The sequence below is a fragment of the Tachysurus fulvidraco genome, chromosome 2, assembly GCF_022655615.1.
Source record: "Tachysurus fulvidraco isolate hzauxx_2018 chromosome 2, HZAU_PFXX_2.0, whole genome shotgun sequence".
Classification (NCBI taxonomy): domain Eukaryota; kingdom Metazoa; phylum Chordata; class Actinopteri; order Siluriformes; family Bagridae; genus Tachysurus; species Tachysurus fulvidraco.
Genome location: NC_062519.1, coordinates 9,557,828 through 9,582,540, shown reverse-complemented (window position 1 = coordinate 9,582,540; position 24,713 = coordinate 9,557,828). Strand labels below are relative to the sequence as shown.

At 39.8% G+C, this 24,713-nt stretch overlaps 1 protein-coding gene across 7 annotated transcripts in view; it reads left to right on the top strand.

Moving 5' to 3' along the window:
* Window positions 1-24,713, top strand: part of ephb2b (eph receptor B2b) — a 138,423-nt gene that overhangs the window by 60,415 nt on the left and 53,295 nt on the right. For all 7 annotated transcript variants that reach the window (XM_027165513.2, XM_027165512.2, XM_027165508.2 and 4 more), the window contains exon 3: window positions 700-1,384. In XM_027165513.2, the coding sequence (XP_027021314.1) occupies window positions 700-1,384 (685 nt within the window). The remainder of the gene's footprint in view (window positions 1-699; window positions 1,385-24,713) is intronic.

Genomic DNA, 24,713 nt, shown 5'->3' with positions numbered 1-24,713 from the left:
TGTATGTATATATATATATATATATATATATATATATATATATATATATATATATATATATATATATATAACCATACAAATGGTGGCTATCTCTTCCAGTTCCCAAGGACAGGTGGAAACCACCTCAGCCAAAAAAAAAAAAGTAACTGTAAAAACAGTGACTTTTATCACTTCCTCTTCCATCACTTGCTCTTGCTCTTGCTCAGTGACCTGTATCAACAGAGAATTCTTTTATAAAATATAAGGGCAAATAAACACAGGCCAGGTTCACTTGGCAAAGTGGGGGCTCTAGAAAATGAGGTCCAACTCTAGGCAATTTTACTTCCAGTGCCAGTCTTTTGGCAGGCTAGCCAGAAGATTTTACCCTTATCCTCACCTCATACCTCTGCTGCCCTGTAATCTAGCTGGTGCCTGTGGGGAGAGTTTCTGAAAATGGCTCGGCTACTCTACGAACATCCCCAGAGAGCCTAGACAGACATAAGAGAGCATGTTGCAAGATGTTCACTATTGCCCTGCGGTTTAGAGCTCATGTATTCATGTAAGTAATTTGTGAGTTCCCGCTCAAATGGGAATAGGCTTACACAGCCTGTCATGGACAATAGGGCTTTAGTAGTAAAAGAGACACTAGAGGTAAAGAGTATAGGGATATACTATAATATATGACCTTTGTAAAAACATTCCTCACAATTTCTCTTGCAGTGGGAAGAGGTGAGCGGATACGACGAGAACATGAACACTATTCGCACCTACCAGGTGTGCAATGTCTTTGATGCCAACCAGAACAACTGGGTTCGCACCAAGTACATCCACCGACGAGGAGCTCAGCGCATCCATGTGGAGATGAAATTCTCAGTGCGGGACTGCAGCAGCATCCCCCGGGTACCAGGCTCCTGCAAGGAGACCTTCAACCTGTACTACTATGAATCAGATGGTGACACCGCTACTAAATTGTACCCTCCATGGATGGAGAACCCATGGATCAAGGTGGACACCATCGCTGCTGATGAAAGCTTCTCACAGGTGGACTTGGGAGGTCGCGTAATGAAGATCAACACAGAGGTACGCAGCTTCGGGCCTGTTTCACGTAACGGTTTCTACTTGGCCTTCCAGGATTATGGTGGCTGCATGTCACTCATTGCCGTCCGCGTTTTCTACCGTAAATGCCCACGGGTCATCAGGAATGGTGCCATTTTTCAAGAAACTCTTTCCGGGGCTGAGAGTACTTCTCTGGTTGCAGCGAGGGGAGTGTGCGTCCCCAATGCTGAAGAAGTTGATGTACCCATCAAACTCTACTGTAATGGAGATGGCGAATGGATGGTGCCCATCGGTCGGTGCATGTGTAAGGCTGGCCATGAACCTGTGGACAATGGCACTGTATGTCGAGGTAAGCTCGCCCCGAAACCTAGTTGTTTTTTTTTCATTTTGCTTTAAAAGTATTCTTAATCCTAAATTCAAATGTTTTAGGAATGAAAATACATGTATGATCTTTTCAGTTCTGCTGTGATCAACTCATTAAATCTTCTTTTGTTTCTTTACTATCCAGTAATATTTAAAACGTACAGTATGATTTTTTTCTGAGCCTTTTATGAAGCGTGTCTTCTAGGTTATTATATTTTTTAAATGAAGCGTGTAGCACAAAGGATGCAGATAGCCTTGGCACTGCTGTATTTTTGCTATACCTCGCTCCCTCCAATCGATCATTTTTTCCTTCTTGGAACTGTCTCTCTATCATTCTCGCACAACCAACCAACCACAGCCCACCCCCTCCCCATCCCTCACCTGTGATTCAACCACCAACCGTCAGCCCTGTTCCCACGGCAACGCCAGCCTGCAGACGGGCTTCACGCTGGCACAGACGACACAATAAAACGCCCACCTGTGTTACAATCCCCCCTTTTCTATCCACACACACACGCGCTCATCCTGCATTCTGTCTCTTTCTAAAGCAGGCTGTAATTACGACACTGGCCAGGCTGCACAGTGACAGTACCCGATCATCCTTCTCACTGTACCAGTGGCACTCTGCTTTTTCCTGTTCAATGGCAGCTAATGAGGATGGTCAACCACCCCCAGCCCCCTGCTGCCCCTCCTAGGGATACATGCCAATATAACCTGGGCAAGTCTAAATTGAAAAGCCTGCATAATTACATACGTTTGGGTGTTTTTTTGTAATTTACTGAGTGCCACCACTTTTAATATCCCTTGGGCCTCCTTAGTACAAAGCATCTTTTGTTCATGACTGGATTTAAAAAACTATTGAAATGCTAATGATTAATGGAAGAGTTCATAGATCAATCTGGTCCTGTCGAGACTATTCTGTATGTTCAGAGCTAAGATCTTGGATCTATTGGAACAAAGTAACCGGTCCGAGACAGTCTGAGCAAGGTGGTCTTGGTTCGATTTCAATCTAATCGAACTCAGCCTCAGCACCTTTTTGTTACAGTCCTGATGCCTAGAGACTTACTTTGTCATGTCTCGATGAATGTCTTGGTCCTCATTTGTCTCACACCCTCACTGAGCTGCTTGAGAGGGGGTAGAAGGCCAAGTGTTTGCGTGTTACGTATTACCCGACAGTTCTGTAGTTCTGCCATACAGTAAAAACTGACCACCTGATGAGTTTTATGTAGTGTTTTAGTATAAGTGAGTTCTAAAACTAGAAACAGTGCATGTTTATTAAAGAAAAATAAGTATGAAATTAAAGCATTAAAAGCAGCAAAGTGCTACTGCTACATTGCTTGTGATTTTCCCCTTCACGAATAAGCTGGTTTGATCGAAATCTGCCATCAATTCGTTCGGCTATTAATCTTTCTGGCAGGGGAAAGCTGATAGCTCTGTGTGAGACAATGTCAAAAGCATAACTGTGGTCGGTGCCTTTTAACTGCCAGTAGCCAGGATTGGGGGATGGATTGATTTATGAAAGGGTGCTTTTTCATCGCAGTTGGTAAGGGCGTAATGAATTGATTTGTGAAAGATGTCCACTCAGGGATGAGGCCGTATCTTCTTACAGTATTGGATTTATAGGCGGCTGTGAAGCAATCATGAGATCTACTGATGAAAGAGACGTCTCGCTGCTCCATTAATAAGACTGCATAAGCTTTGTTCAAACTACTCTCTGTGACAAAGCATGTAATTATGCATGTATCAATTAAATCCTTGGCAGTGCGCTTGACAAATAATTGCGCCTTGACAAGAACTCTGTCAAAATATTGACAATAGATAAATGTATTTGGAGTTTTGAAAGCAGCGCTCTTTTCTGTCTGCGACCGTCTTACCAGATTATGTTTCCCCCCGTGGAGACGATAGAAGGAAATGAGCCATGCTTATGTCTTTCAGCAGAAATGTCCCTTAAAAAGCGAGATCAGATTTCCTTTAGGGTTGTAGGAGTTTGGGAGAATTAGGAGACACACAGGGTCTTGTTCTTCAGCCAGTGCCATATGTATCTGTCAATGAAGCAAACTTTTTGACCTGAGCATAATAAGAGACATGTCCATGGGCAGAAAGTCAGACTCCTAAACAATATTTTAGCCTTTTTTTTTAACTACTGATATCTGATCTCTGAGCTCTGAAACATCTAGGAATCTAAACTGTGGGAATTACTAACATTAAGCAGTGGCGCCATCAGTGCAAATGACAGGTTTAATTTACAATAAGACACGCCCAGCATGTGCCAAATGTTACAGTTCCTTTTCAAGCATGCCGTTCAGTGAAAGTAAAGCAATAAACTATAAAATCACCACGGCAAGTTCACACAGACCCAACGCCAAGGCTTTAAAAGTTTTGCCTAGAGGCGCCACATCTTGACATGTTACTGGATGTACAACACGAGTTAAGGTTTTAGAACAATGTAGACAGAAATATGTGGCTGCTAAGTACAGACTTCACACAGCATGAGGTGAAACAGGAGCAGATTGCAAGCACCCTGCCCCACTCCGCCCCACCCAACCCCCACCTACAAACACGTGTATACTTGTGCATTCCTGTGTAATCGGTGGAAGCAGGTAGATCAAAAAACTTTTAATTTATGGGTGTACAATAATGAGACCTGCTGAGCTGCACACAAAAGACAAATAAAGATCAAAGAAAGCAACATTCAAACTCGAGCTTTAAAATACCTCAAAGCTGTATGAGTGACGAAGACCAAAAGCAATGCTATATACAAAACCAGCCTCCTTTCTTCTTCTCATCGCTCCTGTTGACATGCTGTTACTTTTGGTTTAGTGGGAGTGATGTCAAGTTCAGTGCTTAAAGATTAAGGGTTATGGCTTTTTCTGTACTCTCTGGGTGTAATGGCTGTAAGTAGGACAGTGGTCTCTTCATCGAAGGATGAGGCAGCGAGGGAGGCCTTGGCTTTAAAGCAGTGTAGAAGCATCTCCTTGCAATCCCACTCCTAGACACTTTCTATACAGAAAGGTCTTAAGGGCTGATGTACGTAAGTACAGCACAGAGCCGTCTTTCTCGGTTCCCGCAGTGACTTTGCATGCAATGACCCACAATCCCAGAAGCCTCAGCACATGACAGGAAACAAAACAAGCAGAGCTCCAACAGACTCAGACTGAAACTCGATGATCAAATAAAGGTTTGATTGGGGAAAAAGGCAGCTGTCCCAGAGAAATTGTGGGCTGGTTGTACCAATTTCACAAGACAGCTGTCATGTCAGGCATAAATGAAGGAAAATGAAAACAGCTGGAATAAAAGCTAACATTGGCACTGATTTATTTTCCACCATGGTGTCTTTTTTTTTTTTAATCGATATCCATTTGTTGTTTTTTTCACAATTAGCGTTGCATACATTTGTCACTTAATGATTAGAATTTTCTTTGTCCTTTAGAACATTCTACATTTTTCACTATTAATCAAAGCATCTATTTGTTCCAATTTGCTTCTTTCTAAATGGGACAAAAAATGAACTAATAATGTGGAACATTATATAATAACCATATTTCAGGTTTTTTTTGGTGTTTAAAAGCATAATTTGGAGAAAACATTAAAAGTTTTCAGAATTTATTTTCCAATTTTATTGTAAAATTATTAAGAGCAGAGCTCCAGTTGGAACCATCTTCAATAACAAAACGATGCTAATCGTTATGAATTCATTACAGAGCAAATGTAAAAGATTTAAGCTTGTGTCTAGATGAAAGAAGATATTTTTGATTGATTGATTGATTGATTGATTGATTGGTTGATTGATTGATTGATTGATTGATTGATTGATTGATTGATTGATTGATTGATTGATTGATTGATTGATTGATTGATTGATTGATTGATTGATTGATTGATTGATTGATTGATGTGTTTCGTATTTATTCAGGTTTATCACTGAAAATCAGTGAACATTAGTTCAGACATCAGTCATCCCGACTGCAGGAACTAGTCAAAAGGTTTCTGATTGAGCTCTCAGATGTGTGTATACATCAGAGGCTGTTGTCTGAGACTATTCCCTACTTTAGAAACAAAATGTCAGGGGTGAGATGAAGGAGAACTGAGACTGAAGTGTAAACACTGGTGAGTTAGGGTACTAGAGACAGATGTGAGCCTTTCTGAATGTGGACATTATCCACACACACACACACACACACACACACACACACACACACACACACACACACACACACACACACACACACACACACACACACACACACACACACACACACTTTATTAACCGATCACTACATTACACCCATATTAATAAACAACCATCGAAGACTGAATTATAGAGTTGTTGTGTAAATATATTACCAATTTTACCCAGAGTACTAAGAAAAGCTAAAATTGTGCAATATTTATTAGTATATTCTCGGTTTAGGTGACTTTTATTTGCGCATCTAACAACGTATATTTTAAAAATTGATAACATTTTTTATTTATTACTAAGGAGCAAGCCAGAGGTGATGGTGCCAAGGAACAGCTTCCATCTAACATGTACTTTTCTTATATCATATATATGTAACACTTAATGCAAAACTCAGAAATCCATGTACTAGTTGTTCGATTGATATTAGACTTAAGTTCAAGTGTTTTATAATACGGTAATTAAAGTTTTTTTAATAAGTAATTGAATACATTCTACTGCTATTTATTTGTTTTATTTTACTGCTTTAGTTTTCAAACATACATGTGCACATGCTTAAGATATGCAGCTCTGTATGTAACCCAAGCCTTCCCTCTCAGCCTTGCCGCCGCTCACCTGGATTAGAAAGCGCTTAGAACGTGGCCCCGAGGCTGCCATTTTGAGACGGCCTGATCCACATGTGAGCGAGAGAGCACTTTTATGGTTGAACTTCTAACTGCTCTCCTGTTGCCAGTCCTCAGCTCAAGGTCTGCTCGGAGAAGTGGAGAACGTTTAGGATGTGAAATTTAAGCCCACTACAATGGATCGTTCTCTCCAGGGCTCTGCTTTTAGGAGCAAGAGTACGACTAAGAAACACTGAGTACTTTTGATGATGGCGGGCAATTAGGCAGGATGAGGAATCAAATCCTTACAGACCAGTGTTTCTGGCCCTCTGTCCACAAGAGCTATGAGAGTTGTTTGCCTCCCATCTGACACCCAGGAGAGCAGTCTTTCACTTTTATGCAGCTTGTCTGTTTTTTGTCTTTTCTCCCCATCTTCTACAGACTAAAGCTTATACTGCTGATACCTGAAACCACCTCCCATTTCTACTATGCCGCACTGCTTTGTGGTTGTCATTTTTTTCACAGCATATTAATCATTTCAGTGAAAGCGATAATGGCTGAGCTAGGTGTCTGGGAACGTTCTGACACTCAGCGGGATCGGTGCTGTAACTCTTTCCATATGACCCTCCACACTGCCTATTTCCATACCTTGAATTCCATGTGATGGGCTTTCCTCTCATCTTCAAAACCTGTTATCAACATTCAGTGGTATTTATTATTGATGCTGTAAGATGTTGATCTAGATCCTATGCAGAAAGAGGGCTGAGGGATAGAGGTGTAAGATGATGGGTAGAATCTCCTCCAGACATCTTCTTTGATGCCTTCAGAAAGCAGACATAATATGGACCTTTTTTTTTCTCTATTGTGATATGAGCAAGACGTTCACTCAGACATGCTACACCTCTAACAAATTCTGTTTCATGCTCAGGAAGAATCGTGCAAAGAAATATCTTGCACCTGATTCAGAAAAAAAGAGGAACCAAAGAGGTTTTAGACATTTAGACGGATGTTTAGACGTCCCAAAATGACCAGCAAATGGAAAAAGAATTGTGGCCTGTTGTGTCTCAGATCAGGTCTGTTAAAGAAATCAGGGTCAAGTGGCTGCAAGACACTTTAGACAACAAATGATTGATGCATCTAACTCACATGCAAGTCAAATTCAAATTGCATATCATTTACATTTCCTATGGATTATGTTACAAGTGCTTTTGAGTTTCTGTCCATTTTTGGCTGTTCATGGGATGTTTAAGCAGCAAATATCCCAAGAGAGATATCTTTCATTCCAAGGGTTCGAGTAGAGGAACGTCATCTGTGTTATGCGGTCACGCTCCCTCCTGTATGAATCCAGTTGTTCTCACTCTGTTGACCCTTAGCCATGTACAGAAGGGTAGACATGGTGTTTGGTTTCCTTCTCCTCTGACATGCGATCCAACAAAAGATCATTCATGAGATTTTGTTGCACTATATGTTAAGACCTATAATTCACAGGCATGCACTGTGCAAATGGGTAAGACAGATTTTTTTTTACATCCATTCTTTTTTTTCCACAGGATAAGGATAGATTTTGAAACTTCTTGACACTTTGTCCACACCTTTGTATAGATACCTAAAAAAAAAAAAACCTTCTTCTGGTGTCTCTGAGGTTGTTGGAAAGTGACATTATGATTAAAAAAACGTTTGTGGAGGAGTATTTCTGGAGATTTGGCATGCAAAGCAATGTTCAGAGGGATCTTTGCTTGTGCTAAAAGACAATTGTCTATCAGCACATATTTTCTTTTCACAGCTACCCATGTTTTAATGGATTCTAAAAATAAGTCTTTCACCGAGAGGTCTTGATGTCTTCCTCCATTCTTATTAAAGATTAAACAAGAAAGTGGGCGAGACAGAAAGAAAGTGAGCAAGTGCTCAAGCTCATGCTCATCTCCCCTTCAACCAGCCCCTCCATTTAGCGTGTTTATTGATGAAAGAGGCTACACAGGTTGAGGGACATGTTAGATTTGCATGTCATCTCTTGAAGCACACTTTCACTCTTTGTGTTTCGAGAATGGTCTAAAAGAGGTATTTTAATGAACACGTTCGGTGTTCTGTTAGGTTAAGTGTGTTACGAAAGATTTATGAGTGCAGGACTCAAGCAGATGGCAGCAGAAACAATGGAAAACAAACAGACAATACTGGCAGTTAAGATTTGAGACTACACACAGAATTAAATATCTCCCTGCAGTGAAGGCTGACAGGAACAAGAAATGTTTTATCCACAACACAGGAATTACAGCGATCTGGAAACTTCAACTGGACCCTATATCTAGATTATCACACTTCCGAGATCATAGATCTTACAGTATTTATGAGCTTTCTCTCCTAATAGTTTTGATTGTTTACACTTTATATCAACTTTGAAGATTATCTAAATCCTCCTTATCCATAAATGTAACTTATTGGGTGATTCCAGCTCAAATATTGTCTTAAAACTACTAAGCTGAGCTTCTGTGAGTGCTCTGTGAATCTCTAAAGACTCGATGTACAGCTTGAAGTGCAGTAAAGTCATACGCATAAAGCCCTACTTGGCACAGTTCGTTGCTGTGCTATCTCTGTGAAACACTCCCAGAGGGATTACTTTGCTCTGTCAGGTTGCTCTATGATCAACGGTCTGTATGAAAGTTGAATTGCGGTACACACTTTCCCTCTGACAGGCACCACAGGTAAAGAGGACACTGCTGAGCCTTAAGCTAATCCTGACACTTAACGGCTTTACTTACACTCCCATATGTTTGATGAAAAACATGCTGAGAGAAAGCTCAGTCCTCTGAAGTTTGCTTTCTTGACCCACAAGGTTTGCTTTCTTGACCCAACACATTATTATAGATAAAGAATGGAATGTACATGAATGCTGATAGCACCACGATGACAATCAGGAAAAGAAAATGAAATCTTTTTCCAGTTCGCAAGCGAAGTTTTCAAGCTAACAGGCTTAGGCCACATTCTTTGACATGAATATGTGCATATGCAGCATCCTCAATACCTGCCTGTCAGGATCACGGTGGTTTAAATTAAAAAAATAGGTACAAATTAATTTGTTAGAATATAAACAAAGATACAAAAAAAAATAATAATAAAATAAAATAAAAAATATAATAATAATAATATCTGTGTGCAGCATTTAAAAAAAAAGACAGTCATGTTCACATTAGTTCAGATTAATTACAAACTTGTGCTGCAGATATTGAGGAAGTATCAGAGTCTGTATTGTCCTATTTTTCTGGGGGCAACATGATAGTTTAAATCATAATACAGACAGAAGATAGATACGAGTATTTGATGGACTAAACAGATACAAATAGTGTCTTTGCATTACACCCTGTAGGAAACTACAGTTGCTCTAAGGAGAAATGTAACTCGATAAATGGTTCAATTAGACAGTAATAAAGACGCAAAACATATCGACACAGGACAAAAATGATCTGAAATCAATGAGCTGCTTTAAGAGCCTTAGACTTTATCAGACTCCTGCAAGCTGGGTTTTATTACCTCAATGCAGCAAGATAGTTTTGTTTAGGAAACAAAAAAAAGGTTCATCTAGCGGATACAGTGACTTACTCACCTGCAGCCTGACTTTAGCTGAATAGATCTCTAGTTCAAATTAATCTACCCAGGACATTAATTCAGTGTTGCTAATGTAAATATGCAGGGACTGATACTGGCCACAGTTCACTCCAATTTCCATATGCAGTCTTGCCAAGTTCAACATTGTGTGGTTGCTGTGTTCATCCTATCCTGAAAAATGATTTGTCATTCATTTGTTCTACGTTTTATCTGGCACATGTTTAGAGTGGCCTCTCGAAGATCACTTGTCTTAGTCAGTTGTTTCACGAACACCCCTTTATATCATTACTTTCTCATATATGTGCAATCCCTGTTACCTCTTTAAGTCAACAATGATTGTGTACACTCTTCCTCTTATCTCCTTCGCCTCATATATTCAACCGTGCTTTCTGTAAGTGCTGTAGTTCAAACTGTAATTTAGTTTATGTGCATGTGAAGTCTAATGTAGACACTGTACAGTCAACAACATAAATCCGTCCATCATAAATATATGGTTTTTGATGTTTAGTATTTTCCCCAAACTCTACAGCCTACTGATTATTATTTTTTTTTAACTTTAATTTTATTTGCATGGTCTTAAATTTGGGTTGTTAAAATTTAGAATCTATCAGATTGTCATTTTTATTTACACTTTATTTGGATAGACCATTGTATAGCTCCTGATGCTTAGTAGATTATCTACAGCCTCAAAACCTCAACTCAATACTGCTATAATTGTTTATAATTTTCTGGTAAATTGAAAAGCAGTCAAATATCATTTGACTCATTATTAAGAATCACTTTATAGGATGCTTCATTTTCATGCTTAATGTTTGAAATTAAACATTAATAATGATAATAAAGCTTGGTTCAAGAGAAACTAGTTATTATGAAGGTGCATTAATTAAATACAGATGCATTTGGTTTATCCAGTATTACTCTTGTGGACATTCTTTTCATAACCGGTGCTGTGCATAATGAATAGCCTTATGGTCCTCATAAGCAAGCACTAAATAGCTCTTAGTCTTTTTCTGAAGTTGTCTCCTGAGGAATGCGACAGAATCATTTATGTAAATCAAAGTACCACGCGTTTTTTTTTACGCGGATATTTGTTTCATGGCTGTATAATATCCATGTTATTGAACAATGCTGTTTTCGATCATGTCTCTCTAGCGAGGTAATCACATTTAATTTGGCTGATAATTCCTCAGACACTCTCCAGGTCATGATGGTTGACCTTATGATGCTGTCACGATTTTCAGTCCTGCTATAGTTTTTTATGTGATGCGGTTTATGAGATTATTTGATTTCCTGGTTTATGACTGTATGGATGCTGAATGCTCAGTACTGTTCTCATGAACTGGAGCATTCCACATCTAATATAATACAGAATTTCTACTGGTGGAATACATTGGAGTGGTAACTGAGGCCTGGATTGTCATTCGTACTCGGATATACCTGTATAGTGGAAGTGCTTAAAAGGTACAGCGGCTTCATATCCTTTTCAAACTACTGACTGCCAAGTCATTGTTGTTGGGTGGATATGACACTGTTGGGAGTCCTATGTTTGATAATTGCCAATCCGTTTGCGTCTGTCTGCTACATTTGCCCATTAGGTCTTATGGCTAATGGGTTTTCCCCACTATGAAATTTTTAACTTTTTGGCTCTAAACCCTATACCTGTTACTGTTAGGAAGAAAGATTTTTAATAACTTGTTAGTGAGGAAAGAACTTGCAGAGATGGCAGACGCTCTGGCAGATGTTGTTTAGAATCGAAATGGATTATTGCAGTCTTTGGGCACCTCTGATTAGAAATGTCCACAATACATAATGCTCAATGGCTTAGAAAAGCAGTCAAGGGTCCAATAATGCAGATAGAAGCTGTTAGTGCTAAACACTAGACCAGTGCCAGCATGCGTCTGACCTAGCCATTTATACAGTAATGCTGGATGGCATTTAGGTTACTACAAGTGTCATTTAGAAGCTGCTGCAAACCGGTGCTAGGAGACACTGTTTGGGATAGAGCCGAGACTAGTTTGTTCCAGTGTGGTTAGGCCAAGGCTGTCAGCATGGCCGCGGTATTTGGGAGGTTTCCTCTACGAACCAGCAACCCTGAGAGGCGCCTGTTACTTGCTAGATGTCGAGGTGGCTCTTTTTTCCACTTTCTGCTTTGTGCCAGTAGTCTCTGTGTGGCGGCACCACAGAGACGATACCGGGCTAGTTTTTCTCTGAAGTACACAGAAGTAGTCCTCTTCTAAAAGGGTGAAACAGCTGAAATAGATTAAGCCCCGTTAATAAAGGCGTTGTGTTGGTTGTCTTTCTTCATATGCCATTTTTTGAGCCTGGAATGAAAATAACTTTGATAAGATGGCTTTTTGGTGAAACCAAAAGCCAGAGGAAAGAGAACACAGAGAGGATTGCTAACAAGGATTTTTCTATTCTGTTATTAAAGACATGCCTATATCACCACATTATGTCATGGATTTTTTTTTTCTTATTCATTCTTATTCATTCTTATTCATTCTTACTGCATTTAGTATCTCACTGTTCTATGTTCACTTGGTAAAGATCGTTTAAATGTTTGGCATCAATCATTCTCCATGCTGATTTCTTTCTCAGTACTTGGTATTGCCCAACTTTAACCGCTCGTTACAAAGACCGTGCTTTGTGCTGCTGTCCAGACTAATGGAGCTATTTGATGAATGGCTTTGCAACACCCAGGATAACCATTAGCATTATTGACCAGCTCCTGGTAATCAAAGAGCCTTGCTGTGTGCCCACCATTCAGTTTTTGTTTAGACTTGCTGGAGTTGCATGTCATGTTTTAATCTTCTGCTCTGAAAAGCAGCCATATAGAAGCATGCATGCTGGGTTGGAATTTTTTTCAGAAGTTTATTTTTTAAACAGAGGGGACTGGTGATCTGGTGATTAATTGCATATAATTTGTAACAGTACTTGTTGCAGCTCTAGACACTGATGACTTTGAGCAGAATTTGTGGAAAGCAGCTTTTCTATTCTTAGTGCAAGCAAGACGTTTGGGATGTCATCTGCATCAAAAATAAGGAGAAGTCGACTCCCACATGCACAAGGCCATGATGATGTCACCATCCCAATTTAACAATTCCTCCACATGAACCTGTTACCAAAAGTAGCATAGTATCGATTTAAACCCTCAGCTTCTTAATGACATGTTTTCACATAATGACCTAATTTGCCACTAGAGCACATAGGCTCGATCACTCTCTTTTATTACAGGGGAGGAGTAAGAGTCTTAGTGATTCATTTAACCAAGCGGACATACCATTGCTATGTGGTAATGATTGTTTATATACAACCACAGTAATCCTTATAATAAATATCTCATGGCATCCTGGTAACACATGCAATCCCATGGCTTCCTCTGCATTGTACGTTTGTTTTGTTTTTGTTAGCTAAATCTTGTATATCCTCTTAACTGCACATTTTGATTAGGAGGCCACACCAGTGTTTCTTGTAGTTACTTTACATGTAGCCATTAGAATAAAATTTCTGTTTGATTTACAGAAAGGATGCATGTGGAAAAGGATCAAATTGTTTTATCTGAATGCTGGTCCAGTGGCTTCAGCAGATGCTCCATTGCCTGAAGTCTAAAATGTACTTCCACAGACCCACAGTGCAACAAACATGCTGAATTTTCTTGACTCTGGCTAGACACCTTTCAAAACCATTACTGTTGGCTTCAAATCATAGGCACATATTGCAGTTGTTTTGTTTTGGTTGGTTTAGCTACAAAAGTGGAAGAACTTCAAAGCCAATACTATCAAAGTAGCAGCAGGACACAAGCCCAGGCACATCAGAAACCTCTACGAGAGATGTGAACAGATACGGACACATTTTTTTTGAGTGACACAGTGAAAAGTTTGCTAAGAGTGGTTTGACATTCATGCCCAAGTGTAGAAAAATCTTAATAAATTACTAGGGGAAGGTCCATGGTGACATTTGTTAATCCTTTGCTTATCAGATTTTTTTTCACCATCTGTTCCAGTCCATCTCTTTGCCCTGTTAGGAGGAAACTTCCGTCTACCTTCGCTCTGTCCCTAATCTCCGGCAGTGCTTTCAGCACTGGCCACAATCGAGCCATTGTGGGAGGCCCCCACTTGTCAGTCAACACCCTCGTTCTGTTGATATGGGGCGTGTGCTGAAAGCAGGCACAGCCTCATGCAAAGCTGAAGTGCTGGCTAATTGAGCTTGTCTGGCTATAACCTGTAACTTGCTGATAAGAAGGTATTTGACTGCTGGAAAGGCACAGGTTACCCTAGCCTGCAGACGTTGATGCTTGATTAGTCAGTTCAGCTAAAAATACCTTGTGCCTGTGAAACTTAGTCTGTTTAATTGCTTTTGGTTCAATAAAATATTCGAGCTCAACAAGCTACACTGATGTGGTTCACTGTGAATGCTGTCACAGTAAACACTATCTAGTACTGTGTTTATGCTCTAGTATACACAAGACAAGAACTGAAGCCATGCTTGGACACAGATCAAACATGTTATCTCTGTAACTGGGATGAATCAATTCTCTCCATGTTAAAATTTCATCCCGCTGTTACATGTTTGCTGATGCAATCTCCTGAAAGCCTCCGTGAAAATCTATGAATGTCGCTATTTGTAAGATGATGCTCTTTTAATTCTCCATTGTTTTAATCTCACTCTTGAGAGAAGGTTGTTAGCATTGTCCCCTTGCAGATCTCCTGTCATACAACAGGAAAAAAGAGATCTCCACAACAGTGTGCAACTGTCTGCTGCCTACTGCCAGACCCTCTGGACTAATCCTGCTAGCTCCGGGAACCTTAGACTAATCCAGCAAGTCTCTCAGTCTCAGACGCTTTCTCAGCTAAACTGCCAAAGGTTCCATTACACTTCATTTAGATTAAGTGGCCTTTTGCAGTCACAAAAGAGGATTTTAAAAGCAAATCAGCATTGTGCCAGTCTATGTGTCTATGTTACTTGGCAACCCTTCAGTATTTACCCAGCTGTTCTTCTCAGTATGACTATTCTATGACAGAAAAGAAATAAACCTATAAAAGTCATATATGCAGAGAGTCAGAGAGTTTACGAGTGCCCTGCTGACAAACAACTGCCATCAGTTTACATTACAATAATAAGCTGTCTTCACCTCCATGGCTGTTGCAATGAGAAGGCAGGGTTGACCTGTGTGAATATGATCACTGAGCTATGGAATGCATGGTTCAAGCCTCAGGGGAAGTCAGTAATGTATCTGTTTGTTTTGGTGACAGAGGCTTTGCTTCATAATGGTCGACAGCCAGGATCGACTACTATCTCCTCAGGTGTCCTTGGCTGCCATTGCTATGGTAACAAATTCTTAGATGGATGTGTAGTGTCTTTAAGGTGGCTTTCATGCCTTGCTAGCAATTTTAAGTGGGGGGAGGGATGTTTGCCTTTCTCTAATGTGGCACTTTTGCAGAACTGAATGTTTTACACTGCTTGTTTCTTTATCCAGAAGTGTAGAGTGTGGGTACCAAGGACAGGAACGACCGCTTGTCGTCTTGCAAAAAAATGTTTTAGGCTCCGTTCTTGAAGGCTTGACTGTGATGTATACATTAAAAAGGTTAGAAAATAGCTTACCTTTTTTCAGAAAAATCAGAAAGTATTATGATATTGTCTTAAGATTCTTCTGAAGGCAAAGATTAACCCTCTGATCACGTACAGTAAAAATGTGTAGATATATACAATAATGTAGTAAATGTAGATTTCATAAAAGCAAGCAGCATTTTGAGATTTATTCTTGAAGATTCATTCTTGATAATGTTACTGTCAATTTGTCTGTGGAGTTCTGCAAATGTTATATGTACTATGTGTTATGGAGTGTAATCTAAACCTCCAACAAATCCTTATACAGTAAAAAGTATCCTAATGTATACAGGATGGAAAAACCTATAAGCTGCCAAAGCCAGTTAGGTATTTGGCTTCTAGCAAATGCTAGCGGAAAGCATTGCTTTACTTACTTAATAGTTACGTTTAGTAGATAATAATGTCTATGGTCCAAAATGCTTGACTGCAATGAGAAACTATATATTATCACTATAATTACCTTACACAACCATCTCAGCTATCTTGTGAACTATCCTGAGCATCTGTCATAGCTGTTAGCTTTTACAAGTGTGGATAATGAGGTGGAAAATAAGAAAATCATACCATGTTAGTTTAGGTTAGAAGATGTAGTAATTTACTAGTACTATAAAATATTCCACAAACAAAACAAACTAGCTTACCCTGGAGGATATTACCAAACTGAGCTATCTTTAAAAAAAAAAGCTCATCCATCTATATAACTTCATAGCATAGACTTTAGAAGAGTCTTTCACTTATTTGGCAGACAGTTAAGCCATCTGCAGTTATTTTTTATATGTTTGAAAGGCATGGAATAGAAAAGTTATAATAGGAAGTATGAAAAATCTAAATATTCCATCCTTCTGTTATATTGATTGAACTCTACATATAATGTCTTTCATACCATCCCATCTCTAGCCTTAATAAGCCTATGCAGCCTACAGTACAGACAGCACACTACCCCATTGACCATGGTCCTATTTGGTGTTTTATTTTTCTATGGTTTGTGCTCAGCATGAGATATAGTTATGGGGTTGTTAAAAATGGTTATAAGATTAAGCACACTAAATCACTGAGTTGTGTCTTGTGAAAACACTTCAGCAGACTTCATACCAAAGAACTGCGAAAAGAAGTGCAAATGCTTATGTCTTTGGATGGAAACCATGCAGATACAGACTAATGTGAACATATTTGAACGCCAACCATTATTAGTTCTGAGTGTGTGGTCCAAAAAAAGAGAAGAAAATAACTTAGTTACACTTTGGGGAGCAATTTGCCTTGACCTAGAAAAGGTGGGTTACACCCTTTTTTAATAAAAAAATAAAACTTGATTTTCAGTGTCAGCTCCAATTATGTTTAAACAATCACACATTAACAAAAAAAAAAAGATTAACACTACAGTAAACACACTATTAAGTGAGCTTTCCCCTCAGCAAGTACATAACAAGCAAATCCCTCATTGCTGAGGTGCCATTGTTCCCTCAGACTGGCCAAACAAATGCAGACGAGGCGAGGAGCAGCAGTCCAGCACAATGTTGCCATAGAAACTGAGAGGCCTTGCTCATCACCCATGTGTCCCGGGCCCCAGCCCCCTTCTTCAATGCAAGCAGGGCCGCTTAATTTCCCTGACCCCCGGGGTCTGCTTTTAACAGGCTCCATTGATTGGGACAAATGGGAGAGCGCCAAGCTGCACGGAACTCCTCTATAACAAGGTTAAGCAGACTGGAGCTACAGAGAAGACATTTGGAAGAGCTGGACAAAAGTGCAGAGGATTTTTTTTTCGGAGCAGAAACAAATCATTGACATATTTAAAGGCTAATTAAATGATGTGTCAAGCTCATCCTGTATTCATTCTGGGGCGCAACCTCACTTTGGATCGATGATTGGCGCCTGTAATGTATTCCTAAATGGCTGCCATTAAACCTTTGGAACGAATCGCCTGTGAACAATGTGCTCCCTGCCTCGGTGCAGGTGTAGACGCCTCAGGGAAGCTTGCTATAAATGTCGAATATCGACCGTTTTCTTTGACATGGTTTGATTCAAACTTCAAACTGAGTCTTGAGTATTGGGTCCATGCCAGCCGAGCTTGTTTTGACCTGCATTTTTGGGAATCTGTTGGGTCATCTGAAATATTAAATTCACAACACATTGTGATGAAGTATCTACAGTGAAATCAGAACTGGGGTTTCGACACTGAAGTCCACAGCCTACAAGGCAAAATGATATATATCCCAGGAAGACTGTAGAGCGCATACCTTGGTGCAGTTGGTCCATGGACAAGAACTATGCTCTACAAAAAAAAAGGTCCTCAGGCTGAGAACCATGCCAAAATCATCCACATTTCCTTCATGTAGAAATGTAACACTGTAAAGGCTAAGTAAACTTTAAATCAACCACCAAATATAGTAAGAAAAATTTTTTAATTAAAAGGTCAAGCAGAATTTTAAGTAGACTGCTTGCTGCTCGTGTGTGTGTGCTGTGTGTGTGTGTGTGTCCACACCCACTTTCGAGGCTCTATGCAGCTGTTGCTTTTTCAGATGGAATAGATAATAGCAGTCCGTCTCCCTGAAGGCTCATTAAGTACGTTTGGTCAGTACCGATACGATATAATCTTGCATAAATATACTCAAGGGATGGTGGCTGATTTATTGAAGAAAGCAAATAAATATGATACTTGCCCTCTGACATTCCATTTTTCGTCCTTACACATGTCTGTTAGGATGTTTTTGTGTGTGTGCATCCCTGTCTCTAAAATTTCTGGACGGGGAGGGTTGCGCAAGGCTAGTGACAAGATGGGGCACCAGCTGCTCCCTACACTTCCCCTCTGCCCCGACTTTCCCCTCCCTCATCCTCTCCTGCTGCTTACCCTGACGGAAAACACACAACTCCTTTATGCTACCTGTCTATCACCCATCACACCACCTTGTCGTGCCACTGTCACTGGCCGCCGCAGTGAGATGGTTCCATGAGTCTGCCTCTCTATGAACATTTATTCTTTTTCTCAGTCTTTCACTGCATAGTCTATTTGACTGACAAAATGCTGTTCTTTCAGCATGAATTATTTGCAGCATTTAGCAAAAGTGTAAAATTTAGCATGCAAATCATTCAAGTTGTTCCCTCAAGGCATCATGCCCCTGGAACAAAGACTGATCGTCAGTTGTGTTCCAGAGAACGAGACTGGAAGACAAAGCCACTTCTAAACTGTTTTTTTTTCTTGGTATTCTTCTGTAAAGGACAATTTTTGTTTGCCCTAAGATTGCTTCCTCACACTCATTTCCACCTCCCCCTCTCATTCACCATATGTATGCCAAGGCTGTTCTAAACACACCTTGGTTTCTAAAGCACAGCTTCCCCCCTCCTTTTTTGCTCTTCTTCACTGAGTCAGTTTGCGCCTTTGACCAGTGGGATGCATGCACAACAAGGGAGGGATGTGTGCCGCAATGGCTGCTGTTGCCCTGGTAACTACCCGTCCTTGAGCAAAGGGCACATTCAGAGTTTCGGGGCCAAGGTTCTGACAGGCGCAGTCAAAACCCATAAAAGCTGGCAATGCATCAATCCAGGCACGAGCCACATAGATATTCAAACCACTTAGCACCAAAGGTTCATCAACATCCTAATAAGGAGCATGGTCCTTTTGTGTCTACAAGGTCTACACCAATGTCTTATACCCAGTATTATCTTTGAATATAATGCTGCTTATGTTCTTGGCAGATGCGTGTTTCTAATGCTTAACCCAATACGCCTACCTTTTGTATTTTTTTAGCTGACAGTAAGATCACCTGAGCCATCAGCCCCACAGCTTTACAGGCCAATACAATGGTAGCATCTGGTGTCGGCTCAATGGAAATTTGACAGGATGTAAAACCCACAATACATGGCATGCTTGAAAACTTTCAAAAAAGACATCTTTTAGTAGTGCACCTGTATGTATAGCTCATGTGGTCATTGTGTGTGGTTATCCGACCACCCTTTTTCACCCAGGAATTCCTGGTTCCAAAGAACATATTCATTGATCTCTATCTCACAGAGGAAATTAAAGCCCCAACAGAGGCCGTGACTCTCGGACAGCTTTCTTTGACTGACAGTACATCTTTAATGGAGATAAATGCACATGCAGGTCTTTACATTGCTTCTGTCATCTGCAACCTGCTCCATCAAGGTAAAGAAGGAAGGGGGGCTGAATCGAAATAGAAAGTCCACTTCCAATCAAATACCCTCCCCACATCCCTGTGAGCTATCCGTCAACTGATTTGTATGTATTCAGCTGCCTCCTCTGATTGCTGTAATTTTGCCAGCGTGTATTTATGCACTTTTGTCCTGTATGGGGAGGGAAATTGTTCCTCAGAGAAAATTCCACATATTATTGGTACAGCTTTAGGGAAAAAAAAAACGTTGTTAGCCTTTTTTTCTTTCATATGGCAACACATGGCTTTAATGAAAGGTGCTTTAATAAGACATGACTGCCCTAGCTGTATTTGTGTTTGAGATCAACCAGCATCATTTTGAGGCCAATCCACAGATGATGATGTAGTAGTAGTAGTAGTAGTAGTAGTAGTAGTAGTAGTAGTAGTAGTAGTAGTGGTGGTAGTAGCTGTTAATACAATGATAGTCATTACCAAAGCCAAGAGAAGCTTTTCTGCACAATGTGTATATGTGCACAAACCACTGATATACCATCTGCATACCATTTCAGATTAAAGCCTCTATCCACTAAAGTTGGGGTCTCAATTTATTCACTATCCACGAACCCTTCTAACTGTAATTGCCTTCAACATAATCCAACAATTCACAAATTAGTCTCATTATTTAAATGTGTACAATAATATTTTGACTACACATTAGATCCAAGAGGACATGGCAGACTTGTATTAAATATTATTCAGTATTATTAAATGATTCAGGTTTATTTTAAATGCATTTATTTCAAGTCACCAGACAGACAGACTAATTAATATAAGAACTATAATAATATAATAGCTTTATGATTTCCACTACAGACACCTGGCTATGCTTCCTGGACCGTACTATGAGAGCCACAGCCACAAAGAAACAGAACCAAATCATTCCTGGCTTTAGACAGTTTTATACATTGACCTGTAAAATTTCAGCTAGATGACTATTTTAGGATGTGTATTTATTGCTGCGAATTGTCATTACAACATCCAGTACTGTTAGCATCTCTTTATAACTTTCCTCCATAATTATGATGCTTATCCTAAATTGTCTCAAGTGACACACTGTGACCGTATGTTTAAAAATAAATATTTGCCCCATCATTTGGAGATCATGACTCTGAATTCTGACAATGCCACAGCCCTCCATGGCTGGGAGCCTGAAGCAGCATAATTAGCTGTGCTTGCTGAAAAGGATGGTAACACTCTTTCCTGTGTTCATTATAGTGACATTAGCCAATTTTGGCTGTCTTGGAGCTCATGTACTCAGAATAGGGCAGTTAGCATCTCGTCCAAGTGCATTTAGCTGCCTTAATATTTGCACATTTACATAGACACTGACACATTTACACTGCACTTGTCTTGGATGGGTCATGTTTTAAGTCGTTTTATTAAAAACGTTGTTTATTGTTGAATTGTTCTATGATTATTGTTTGAAAATCCCAGCAGGATAAATGAAAAACAGGTCATTTTTAATTTAGGTTATAATAAATAGCAGACAAACAATTTGTGTTTCTTTTTTTTCTTTGTAAAAAAAAAGAAAAGAAAAGAGGCTGTTTTTCTGAAAACTGTAGTAAACTATTAGGTCAAGGCAAGGCATTATGTGTATAACTCTTTGAAACCGTTTTCCCAAAAGATTATAGACATGGTGAGAAAAGGATTGTGCTTCACAAAAGTATCAGAGATTGTTTCTTTATTAGTTCATTTACAAATATAAATAAATATTTTTATGTACAAAGAAGGTAAAAACTGTTGGTCTGAAATTTTGAATTTGCTGTTTTAATTTGCCGTTTGAATTATAATAAAAATGACTTGTTTTTCATTTCTTCTGCCTGGATTCTGAAAACAATAATCAAAGAGCAAATCCTTCTTTGTTTTTTTGTTTTTGTTTGTTTGTTTTTTAATTATGATGCAATAACACAAGACTAGTATGACAAAAAAGGTGCAACATCTCTTACAGTTTAAAGAAAATTGTAGTGTTTAAATTGCTATTTTGACCACATAGCATTCATTTTTGAGGATGTGCACAACCCAAAATGCCATTTAAACATCATATTCATGGCTGCCATCTTGTGTATGCATTGCTAACATAAAGTATGATGATGTCCTAAGATGGCTGTTATGTGAAATCAGAATAAAGTTAACCGTTCTGACTTTTCTGTAGGTGACATTACAGGCCCAAGACACCCGCATACCCAAGTAAAAGCATGTACCTGGTAATTCTTACCTTTACCATCTGAGGACACTGGGAGCTTAAGTAGTCGTCTAAGCTGAGGCCTGGCACTGGGGCGTTTATTCTTTTAATCTACGCTGTGTGTGTTCGCACATGTGTGAGCGTGTGAGCAAACACAACATGTGCAACAAGCACAAACCCTTCCAGCTGTTGCGGCCACCCTGGGAGCTCATTTCCCAGGTGTTGGGCACATTTTTTAAGTAATCTCCCTTCTCACACACTCCACCGGCCCGATTAATCTGTGCACAGGAGGATTTAGGTTGCAGCCTTGACAACTGTTGGAGTTGAACCCACACTCGCTGGATGTGATATACTGTATGTCTAAATTCTGACGTGAGGTTTGTATATCAGACATTCACTCAAATGCGAGCTCTCACACTTGAGAACGGCTTGAAAAGTCTGAGCCACACACATATTTAAATTGCCAGAACGTGCAGTCAGCCACACTCGGGTAGCATGGTTAAATACCGCTTGTGCTTCAACATTCAAATGTCAAAATGAATGACAGGAGGGGTTTTTGCAGTGGCTGATACATGATATTTGGTTTTGTGATTAATATACCATACTTTTAACACACTGGATCTGTTGGTTGTGGAAGTAATGTCACTGAGTGGAAAAACTTATCACACTGGAGTCATGAGTAAGGAATATACTGTATTAACTGACAGGACACTGTTTCAGGAGGACGTTACTTTTTTCATATAAATGACAATAATTGGAGAAATCAAGAGCATTCATTTATCTAAACAAAATATCTTCTTTTCATATGCACTTCTTATTGTGAAAGCTCAGCGTTCTACCTTAACATTAACTCAAAATCTACAAAAGCTCCGAACTACACTGTTGCCTCTGTTCCTAGTTTTTCTCCCAAGCTAACAATTTCAGGCTTTCTGAACATTTCTGGGAAGATTTAGACCTCAGGATATCCAGTGTTACAGTATTTTTTAGATTTTAAAAAATGTTTTCATGTAACATTTATAAGCACGCATAACATTTCTGTATTATTTTTACATTTCTGTACGAGATTGGGGGGGCACGATGGCTTAGTGGTTAGTACGTTCGCCTCACACCTCCAGGGTTGAGGGGTTCGATTCCCGCCTCCGCCTTGTGTGTGTGGAGTTTGCATGTCCTTCCCCGTGCCTCAGGGGGTTTCCTCCGGGTACTCCAGTTTCCTCCCCCGGTCCAAAGACATGCATGGTAGGTTGATTGGCATCTCTGGAAAATTGCCTGTAGTGTGTGAGTGTGTGAGTAAATGAGAGTTTGTGTGTGTGCCCTGCGATGGGTTGGCACTCCGTCCAGAGTGTATCCTGCCTTGATGCCCGATGACGCCTGAGAAGTTCGGATAAGCTGTAGAAAATGAATGAATGAATTTACGAGATTGATTTTCTTCTTAAATTCTATACAGTTTTGGTTATAGAGCTCGGCTTGCAGGTAAACCAGTCTAACAACTCTACAGGACTATTTACGCATAACGTTTCCATGTTGTTTTCGTGTAGGAATGTTGTATGATTGATGCTAACTGTTATTAGCTGTTATTATTATAGCAGATTTTTATTTATTATTATTATTATTATTATTATTATTATTATTATTATTATTGCAAGGGCTTAATGTTGTACTGTTAGACTGTGTAATGTCACTGTTTGTACTGTTGTTACTGTTGACTTTTAGAAATCTGTTAAATACATCACTGAACATTCTGATATTGTCCTCTGCTAGATTTATTAACATTTAAAAGCATGTTCCAAACAAGACTAGCGGTTTTTGCATGCTAGCTCTTATTACTATTTCTCTGAGTCTGTGATTCTAGGTGATCAGCAATAGACTTGCTCACTCTTGGGGTCATAGGTAAGTCCCTCATGGAGTACTGGACAGATCTAGGCATGTTAATTGCAGTGGACATGGGGAGCCTAAGAGGAAAATGAACATGTAATATGTAGCCAAATGGTGAGGTGAGCTGAACGTCGGCCGTTTAATTGCTTTCACCCAGACCTGATTAAATTATCTGCTCAGGCCCATGTTCTAATTGATTTGCAAGGCCTGGGGAGGTTTGGCTAAAGTCTCGATCTGTTGCTGTGATGAAACAAACTTTTTTATCGCATTTAGACTTCTGAGTATAAAAAGGATGGATTGCCTATAACTTGTGACCATCAAGGATCACCTTTTTGGATGTTGGTAAAAACCCGGCTTTCAAAGATCACAGCAAATCAAGAGTTACTTAGAAAATCTGTCTTCTTGTTTAGAGTTAATTTATGGCTACAGTCTATTCAAAATCTATTTTTAGTCTTGATGCAGATAACATTAAGGTAGTAAAAATAGTTCATGTAATGATCATAGTCTACACACATGAACACACCCCTCCTTCTTTCACAGTAGGATTTCTCCCTTTTCACCAATACAGAACCCCCCAACTCGCCTGTATTTCTCTCCTTTCAGCACTTTTTTCTGCTGTGCTAACAAAACCAAGCATCCTGTGATGCCCCACCTCCTTTTCTATCCTTTCTTTTTCACTGCACACACACACACACACACACACACCTCTCCCGTGCGTCTCTTTAATGTAGCTTTCATTAAATGCCGTTTCAGGCTGGCTTTGGAGCGCTTGAATGAACAGCCAACAGAAAAAAGGGGAGGGGATCCGTTACTGCTACATTCACCCAGCCTCTCAGACAAAGGAGTCATTTTTTGGTGACTGAGGGGACATATATGTGAGTCAGTGTGTGTTTGGGGTTTTTGAGTGTACACGTGTCCATATGTGTATGTACGTGTAAAAAACAGGGCTTTTTTATGGATTAACCACAGCTACAGCCAGCCGTCTCCCAGCAGCAGTGTGTTTGCAAGCAGCTACGGTGGATACAGAAGGAGCCGTAGCCGGTGGCTGCTGGCAAACACTTTAAGTTTAGCACAGGCCTTCTAAAAGGTTCAAAGCAACCCGGTCTGAGCAC